At 52.9% G+C, this 9,246-nt stretch overlaps 1 protein-coding gene across 1 annotated transcript; it reads left to right on the forward strand.

Moving 5' to 3' along the window:
* The first annotated feature begins 4,010 nt into the window (after window positions 1-4,010).
* LOC119365607 (FCS-Like Zinc finger 2-like) lies at window positions 4,011-4,898 on the forward strand. Its single transcript, XM_037631253.1, has one exon. The coding sequence runs from the start codon at window positions 4,091-4,093 to the stop codon at window positions 4,379-4,381; it is 291 nt and encodes a 96-aa protein (XP_037487150.1). The 5' UTR covers window positions 4,011-4,090; the 3' UTR covers window positions 4,382-4,898.
* Window positions 4,899-9,246: the final 4,348 nt, after the last annotated feature.

Here is a 9,246-nt window from a genome sequence, read left to right on the forward strand (position 1 = left end):
AGAGCGCGAGAGATAACTGAGACTGGCTAAGAGGAGAGCCGCACTTCTCCTGCCGTGTGCACGCGAGTACGACGGCGCCAATGTCGGGGACGCGGATGGCGGGATTCGACAGGCCGGGAGAAGGAGCCGGCGGCAGAGTGGGGGGCAACTAGTGTTAGCGGGTTGAGGCTGAGCCCCCTGCCGCCCCGAAACTACTGCTTGGTGCGGGCTTGGGCTTCTTGGTGGCAGGCGGGGGCTGCTGCTACTCCGGGAGGTGTGAGGTGGTGGGGAGGAGAGGAGGCGGGACGAGTAGGATGGCTGGCGGCGCGGGGAGGAGAGGAGGGTGGGCTCAAGGGGGAGAGCAGCACGCTCTCAGCCTCTCACGGTCTCAACCCTAATTGGGCACTTCTCCAAGAATTTGAAAGCTCCAAAATGCCCTCGGCGAGGTAATTACACGCGGTGGCACGATGGGAGGGGATTATTTATTGCTACAGTCGATCGTTTTGATCCAGAGGCCGGTGTCATTCTGAGGCGAGATCCGACGGCCGAAGTTCAATCAAGCAAAAGATCCCACGGCCGAGAGTTGCTAAACTCTGATAAGTCAGGGGTTCTCCCATCATTCTTGTTTCTAGATTGGGTGAGCGAGCAATGGGCTGGCTGGAAGACGTAGACGTGCAACAGAAGAGATGTGCCGTCCCATGTGCCGTGACTCGGTTGCATACGGAGCACGTCGTATCATTGTGTCGAGTGTCAGACACTCGCCGCTTCAAACAAAACCCAACCGCTTTTAGCAGCCTAGGTGTAGCCCCCACTCTGCAACCAACACCAATCAAACTCTGGAGTCATCACAGAGAAAAGAGTTCTTCGAAAAATTCTGGAGGCGAGCGAGCCACCATTGTCCATCGTCACTGTCTCACTGCTAAGCCAGGCACTAAACAAACTGGGCGGACAGATCTCGACAGAGCTGCCCCCTAGGACGAAGCCTGCCCGCCTGATCGGCGATGCGAGATGCCATCTACCCGTGACATGGCTAGAGCGACGTGGCTGGGACAACTGCGGTCTTTGCCCGCTCTATAAGCAGGTGCAGGAGTCGGGCGTCCATCTATTCGCCAAATGCCGCTTCATCTTGAGGCTTTGGCGGATGCTCATTGACAAGTATGGGCTTGCGCATCTGATCCCTTTTGACTGGCACTTGAGGATTTCCTCCTCTTTTGGTGGGACAAGCGCACCAATTCGAGCATTTCGGATCGTCGAGCCATGGCCTCCCTTACCATGCTCGTATCCTGGACAATTTGGAACGAAAGGAACGTTAGAGTCTTCCGTCATAAAGAGACGCCACCGCCAATCCTTCTCAAGCTTATTATAGATGAGGCCAACCTATGAGTTACTCCAGGGGCTAAACAATTAGGGAAAATTGTATCGCGCGAGTAATTGTCATGCTGTACTCCGGCCTTATGTAACTCTACAAAACTCTATTCTCCTCTACTTTAATAGATGAGGCAAATTTTTTACCTTCGTTTCGGAAAAAAAAACCTATCGGGGGAATCTTCAGGCGCGCGACTGTGAATTACGGCCCGCAGCTGCAAGGTGCACCCCCTTGGCCCGGAACGTGCATGGCGACCTCGACGATGAGACCAGTTGGCAGCTTCTCGGTTAAACAACGCATCCTTCTCCCCAAAGTTTTCAGCGTAGTACTACTAGGAGTGAGTCTCAAGTGTTGAAAAAGTGCTCTGTGTGACAAGGTGGTTCGTTCGAATGAGCAGACAAGAACTTTACGCGTGCCAACCTCCCAGTGTATCGGCTACTGTACACAAGGTGCTGGCTGGCGAGCATGCACCGGCACAGCCCCAAAGATTCCCCGATGGAGCACCGGCCGGTGAAAAGGAAGTGGCATCGAACTCTTTTCTGGCTTTCTTTTGATTTTACTACCACAAATGCCCGTGCTTTGCAAGAGGAGAACTAAACCCTCGCATGACAATGCACGGTCAGACGAAGTCTCCTGATTGATGTGGCCATTGCAAAGCTTTCGTTGTGACCGCCGTAGCCGCTAGTGCAGCTGAGAATCCTCCATAGTTTTTAATAGCGCGCTAAGCCTCTTAGTGATGGACCACTTCTAAACACTATAGCATGCTATGACGACCTATTTAAAATGTCTATTCATGTGTTTGGACTAAAATTTCTTAGCGCAGGGCATCATCTACACGCTATAGTGTGCAGTCAGATGCTATGTGGCAGCCACGCCGCCGCGAAAGTTGATGCTAGACAATTGAGCATGGACTGCTAGCTTTGCCGTATTAAGATGCATCAAACAATTTTTTTCTGAGCTTGATCTTGCCGATCGACATGAACGCGCTTGAGCTGACAGCATGGCCTTCGGCCCAGCAGCAGGTGTCGCAGCAGCTTCGGCGACACTATTTCATCTCTATCTGTAGCCACTCCTTGAGTCTTGTCCTCCATTTATCCTCTTTGCATTGTGCTCTTTTCCTGTGACGCTGCAAGTTGAAGAGCTGCTCGTGGAGGTTGGCGGCAGGGACACATTGCAGCTAAATCGGTTGCTGCAAGGGAGCTCATCGTTCATGAACGGAGTTGTCGCGTCCAGAAGGTAGGGTCGCGGCGAGAATTACGTTGATCTAGGGTTTCAGGCTCGATGCATGTACGGGTTGTTCGAGTTAAAGAGCATCGATGCATGTGTAGGCGCCTCGGCTCAAACCAACTATACATAAGGACTTGTACTCTGGACTAAATTGTGCAATCGTATGGTTTTCTCGCTCGATGCATTCATATGTGGATTTTTTAGGAATACATGCATATGTGGATTTTTTAGGAATGCATGCATATGTGGATATGCAGGCTCCCAAAACCACGAACCAGGCAGAATCTTCTAAGCCCACTAAAAGTACAACCCGAAGATCACATACACGCTGTGTTCACATGTAGTTCAGCTTTAGTACACTTTGAAATACCAAAAAAGCCTATATAAAAAGACGAATAGAAATTTGGGCTATATAAAAATATTATTATGGACAAACCAGACCAAAAATATCTATTCTTTTTAATAATAGGTATAGATATAGATATAGATTTCTTTTCTGAAAAGGACACGAATCATAATAGTACTACCAGGTGCGCGCGCATTTGCTGTCGCTTGTCATTAGCGTGGCTCAACCATGTGCTGTGTCTCCGTGCCTGTCCCTTGCGTTTGTTTGCCCTAATTATCGACACCAAGACATTCAAGTTACTTTAATCCGAAGCTAGAGTAAATTCGACGCCCTCGTTCCCGACAAGTGGCGCAGCGGATGCTCGTGCGGTAATTATTGACGCCAATGCTTGCTCTTATCCACAGGGAAAAGCGGAGAAATTGCTCGCATTTCCTGTCCCGATCGATCGCTCTGGTTTTCTCTAGGTCGACATGGACACTCTACAGAGACTCCTCGAGCCCTCTCCGTTCGTCGGGACCACACCATCCCCGTCAAGCATAACTCCGCCCTCGTCGTTCTCGTCGCCGTGGCCCACGTTATCCATCGAGCCAACCAACGCACTGCACCCAGGCATGCATGTCGTACCATACCGCGCACCGGACCATGGTTTCCCAGCTCACCAGAGCACCAATAATGGGCTTGACGTGCTCCGTCCGTCCATATATACCTAGTCCTGGCCATCTCAGGCCCGGCCCTGTCGGCCCGGCCAAGCCCGGCCCTAAAATCCAGGGCCTAGGCCCGATGGGCTTGCCTATGGGCCGGGTTTGGGCCTGAGTTTTGAGCCCACCAGTAGGGCCTGGACGGGCTTGGGCTTGGCATATTGGCATTTTAAGGAAGAGGCCCAGCCCACGGCCCTAAGCCCTAAGGTCTTTTTACCAGATGGGCCGGGCTTGGTCTTGAAAAGTAGGCCCAGTGAAAGGGCCTGGGAGGGCCTGGGCCTCACTTTTCTGCCGTGGGCTTTTTCAGGCCCGGCCTAAGCCCGGCCCAGCCCGGCCCATGGCCAGATATATATATACCCGCCCTCCCGCTTCGCACCGCTGCACCAAACTCACCCACCTTTTCCCATCCCACCTCTGAAGCTCAAGCGCGAGCTTGCTAGAAGGAGCTTCTCTCCCCAGTCATATAGCAATACCATGGCGGCATCGGTGGCCTGCGCCTTCTTCTTCGACGCCGAGCCGGTCGGCGAGCCCGGCATGCCGGCGCTGGACGCTTGCGCGCTCTGCGCCAAGTCGCTGGCGCGCGACAGCGACGTCTTCATGTACAGAGGGGACACGCCCTACTGCAGCGAGGAGTGCCGCCACGAGCAGATGCACCTCGACGCCGTGTGCGCCAGGCAGGCCGCCCGGCGGCTGCAGCGGTTCACGGCGGAGGCGGAGTGCCACCGTGGGCAGCGACAGTCCAGGAAGGTGTCCATCGCGAGCTAGTCGCGGAAAGTTTTCTTTGGATCGACAAGATCTGAATTCTGAAGAAAACAACCTCTGTATTCTGAAGAACCATCGATGTCTCTTGGGAGGCGTCTGATGTTTCCGTCTCTCCGGGTACCAGATGTAGCTTGGCGCCGCCTACGAGAGGCAAGGCAGCCAGGCAGGGCAGCATCAGGCGGCACGAAGCATAGGTGCCCTGTAGCTTCCCGGATGTGTCCATGGCAAGCAAACTAAGCTGCCCGCATGGGAGAAAAATGTACTTGTTCTTGGTCAATCTGTGCTGTGCAGATGAATTATTTGATTAGAAATGAAAACAGAAAAGTAAACGCCATGGATCTGAAGAGAGCAATCAGACATGATTCACAATTCGTTTATCTTCAATTTGGGTCGCATGTCTGCCCAATCTCTTAAGTATTTCTTACCCCTAAATGATTGGATCTTGTTTTATTTTGTCCTTTTGCGTGCGCACTGTGCTATAGAGCACCGCCACTGTAAACAGTTCGTGGCAATCGATAAAGACTAATGCATGTTTGGTTGGCCGCATGAGATCCGACAGCATGGAAGCAAACGGGTCGATTGATTGCCTGCTTTTACTGTTTAGCCCGTATGGCATGAACCTTAATGCCCTTCTGGGCCTGGCTCCCTGGAAACGCCTAAATTGGCAGTTTCTTCAGGGCCAGGCCCGAGTGATGCATGTGGGCGGCGGCGGCTGCACGCGCATGGCCACGCTCGAGAAGCCGTGTTGCTTCCCGAAGCGCTGGCAAGAAGACCACTGACACTGGTTGGCTCGATGGTTCGCTCGACGTCTTCATGTATAGAGGGGATACGCCCTACTGCAGCGAGGAGTGCTGGCATGAGCAGATGCACCTCGACGCCGTCTGCGCCAGGCAGGCCGCCTCGAGGCTGCAGCGGTTCACGGCGGAGGCGGACTGCCACCATGGGCAGCGGCAGTCAAGGAAGGTATCCGTCACAAGCTAAGCGGACAGCCTGGCCGGAGCGCGTGGCCGAGAAAAGTTTTGTTGGAATAGACAAGGTCTGAATTCTTTGGTCGGTGCCCTAGCCTGGACCGGTAGAGGCAACATATGCAGCTTCGCCTTGGCGCCGCCTGCGAGGCAAGGCAGAGCAGCAGCATCAGGCGGCACGAAGCATAGGTGCCCGTAGTTTCCCGGATGTGTGATGTGTGTCCATGTTAAGCTAATTAAGCTGCCCGGATGGAAGGAAATTGTACTTGTTTTCGGTCGATCTGTGCTGTGCCGGTGAATTATTTGATTAGAAACGAAAACAGAAAAGTAAAAGCCATGGATCTGAAGAGAGCAATCAAACATGACTCACAATCTTTTCATCTTCAATTTGGGTCGTATGTCTCTGCCCACAAAAATTGCTAGACTTACGGACAACTGCTTACGGATTCTAGTTACGGGATGTTTTCCACCAATAACCCCTCGCTGATTTTACTCTCTGCCCCCCCTCCCCCCTGATTTCCAGCAAGCCAAGTATTTAATACTACATCTTTCCGTAAACTTGAACCAGTAAACAATTGCCCGCAACTGTAGCATTTCTCGTCTGCCCACTCTAATTTCTTTCCCCCAAAATGACTGGATCCTCTCTGGTTTTGGCCTTTTGGGTATACCCTAACCCTGTGTTAGAGCAATATAAGGCCAACTCCAACCGTGGACGAATTTCGCGGTTTTGTCAGTTTAGATTTGCATGGACAAAAATACGACCCAACGCACAAACTCATCCCTATTTCTTATTTCAGACCAAATTTGATCGCGGTTTAAGTCAAAGCGAACACAAACCGGGCGTTCTTCACGCCCGCTTCGTTTGGCGGTGTCTGGCTTGGCCCACCTGGCGAAAAGGCATGAGTTTTTGAACCAACAGTTTTTTTCTTTACCGTGCTTCCTAACAACATTTTTTATCAAATCATTGTATTAACGGAATTTATTCACAGGAGGTGGGTCCTCAAGCTTAGTTTCCGCCTCTATTTTTACATCATTTTCAGGTTCATTATTATCATTACATGGAGCATCAACATAACCATCATTAGCATCATCATCACCATTATCACTAGTGTCGGGGGAATGACCCCGGGTACTCCAAAGTCGGCGAAGCAACGCTTCAAGACATCGGGGCGGCCCACGCCCCTCAGTGCGGCTGCTCCGACCAGCTCGCCGCCCGGTCGCACCAGGCGGCCCCCTGTCCGACTGCCCCGCCATCCGGCTGCCCGGTCAGCTCCCGTCCGGCTGCGCCAACCAGCCGGCTGCCAGAAGTCAACTGCGACATCACATTCGACACCGACAAGACAACGACAAGACAGCCACACCATGGCCAAGCCTGACCACTATTGCTGCATAGATGTACACTGTTCACCCATCATCATGTATAGTGTAGAGCCATCACTAATAGTGTATCTTGTCCCCAACCCAGGGGAGTTCACACTCTCACGCATGCACACGCCCATCCATCCACTCTCTCATTCTCACATGCTCACACGCATGAGCACTCACACACTCACGGCCACACATGGCCATTAGCTCATATGGACACCCGGCCATGGACATGAATGCCCAAGCATTTGTGCTCACAGATACGAGGCCAGATGCCTGCTGACCTTAGATACAGCTTCAGAGGCACTATGTACTGCAGATATATCACATATATATTTAGACATGCAGGAGTAGGAGTATTATCTCTCTGGAGAGCCCCGAATCTGGGTAAATCCCCGCGTGCTATTCACATACCCGTCCTGGATAGTCCACGGCAGTCTTGCCCTCACCTCAAGCCACTCTGTGGCATCTGTCGTCTCGCGGACCCCCCTGCCGACTGACGCGAGAATACCACGATAATTGGCGCCCACCATGGGGCAAGCTGCCGTTGGAACCACGGTTCGGGCGGGACCATCTTCGTCATCTCCGCCACGACGTCGCCGCCGTCTCTCCGGCCGCGTTCGATGGCTCGACATCAACTCGCCCCCGGGGCGGCCACGCGGAACAACTCGTCCTCGTTGTCGGCCTCGCCTTCTTCGTCGTCTCCGTCGAGACGTCGCCGCCGTCTCTCCGGCTGCGCCCGTGGGCCCGACATCAACTCGTCCCCGGCGTGGCTGTACGGGACGGCGCACCCTCGTCACCGGCCTCGCCCTCTTCGTCAACACCACTACGGTGCCGTCCGTCTGTCCACGCACGCCGTGCCGCCTCGCTTCCTCCGGCCGCTCGGCCCATGGCCGTGTGTCCACTCCTCTCTGTGCCGCGTCTGCGTCTCGCTCCGGCCGCAGCGCACAATTGCTCCTCCATACACTCCTCGTACACTACCCATACTGTTGTGACGCCCCCAATTCGACCGTACACTAATCATACACGCAAATGTGTACGATCAAGATCAGGGACTCACGGAAGATATCACAACACAACTCTAGACACAATTCAAAATAATACAAGCTTTATATTACAAGCCAGGGGCCTCGAGGGCTCGAATACAAGCTCGATACACAAGAGTCAGCGGAAGCAACAATATCTGAGTACATACATTAGTTAAACAACACTGCCTTAAGAAGGCAAACACAAAAGCAACAATGATCGAAGAGGCAAGGCCTCCTGCCTGGGACCTCCTAACTACTCCTGTCGTCGGCGGTCTTCACGTAGCAGTATCCGTCAGCGATGGCATCTGGCTCCAGGGATCCACCATCTGGTTGCATCAACCGGAAAGAAGAAAGAAGGCGGAAAAGGGGTAGCAAAGCAACCATGAGTACTCATCCAAAGTACTCGCAAGCATCAGATCTATACTAAGTATGCATTGGTATCAAATGGAAGGGTTGTATCTGTGGACTGAACTGCAGAATGCCAGAATAGAGGGGGGGGAGGCCTAGCCTATCAAAGACTAGCATCTTCAAGCAGCTCCAAGCATCTTGCAGCATATAGAAGAGTAAAGAATAGCAGTTTAATTAACAAACATGTTGTAACATTAATGCCCAGAGATCCTTCCTCGACTCCCTGCGAGAAAGCAATCTCGGAGCCACATATCTCAAGTATCCATTTGTAGTTGTATAAGATCAGGATATAAGTCTGAACGCCCATTACTGTGGAGACGGTATTCGAATATATAACTTCCCTGCGGGGGTGCACCATGTTACCCAACACGCTCGATCACTCTGGCTGGACACACCTTTCTGGGGTCAATGCCCACCCTCGGAAGATCAACACGTCGCCGCCCGACCTAGGCTCAGCAGAGAGGTCCCCGTCGGTCTACATCCTAAGCACTCCGGGGTCTTGGGCCCATCGCCCGCAGCACTCCGGGTCGTTGTGTGCAGGGTGGATACCAGCACCGCCTGGATGGCCAGCACGATCCGACCGTGCCACAATGCTGAACTGGACGTCTGATAAAGCTTCGGCTGATACGGCGACGTCGAGGCCCATATCTATTCTCGCGTGGTGGTTAGTGCGTAAAGGCCATAGGCCAACTCAGAACAAATACCCAAACCATAGTGTATTATTAGCTTGCGGAGACGAGTAGAGACTCACGATCGAAAGTGACCCCGTCGCCCCGTCTCGTGGACTTACGACAAGGGCTCAGAATGCCCGGCCGTGCCACGTCATTATCTTGCGGGTGCTCTCCGGGCTCGCCCGACTTTCACCAAGGTCTCAAGTAAAGTCATTGTAACCGTGTGTCCAAACATCAAGGGGAAAACCCGAGGAATCACCCACGGAGGATTCCACTCAATGTAATCATCAAGGTGAACGTAAGAGGGACCACCCTCGAGGTTCACACTTGAGGTGTTGAACGACAAAGCCGTATCAGGAATGGTGAAAGAGGAAATCACCCTCGATGACCATGACCGAATAGCTACACTACAGAATTATTACCAGGAGTGC

Source organism: Triticum dicoccoides, chromosome 2B (assembly GCF_002162155.2).
Source record: "Triticum dicoccoides isolate Atlit2015 ecotype Zavitan chromosome 2B, WEW_v2.0, whole genome shotgun sequence".
NCBI classification, from domain to species: Eukaryota; Viridiplantae; Streptophyta; class Magnoliopsida; order Poales; family Poaceae; genus Triticum; species Triticum dicoccoides.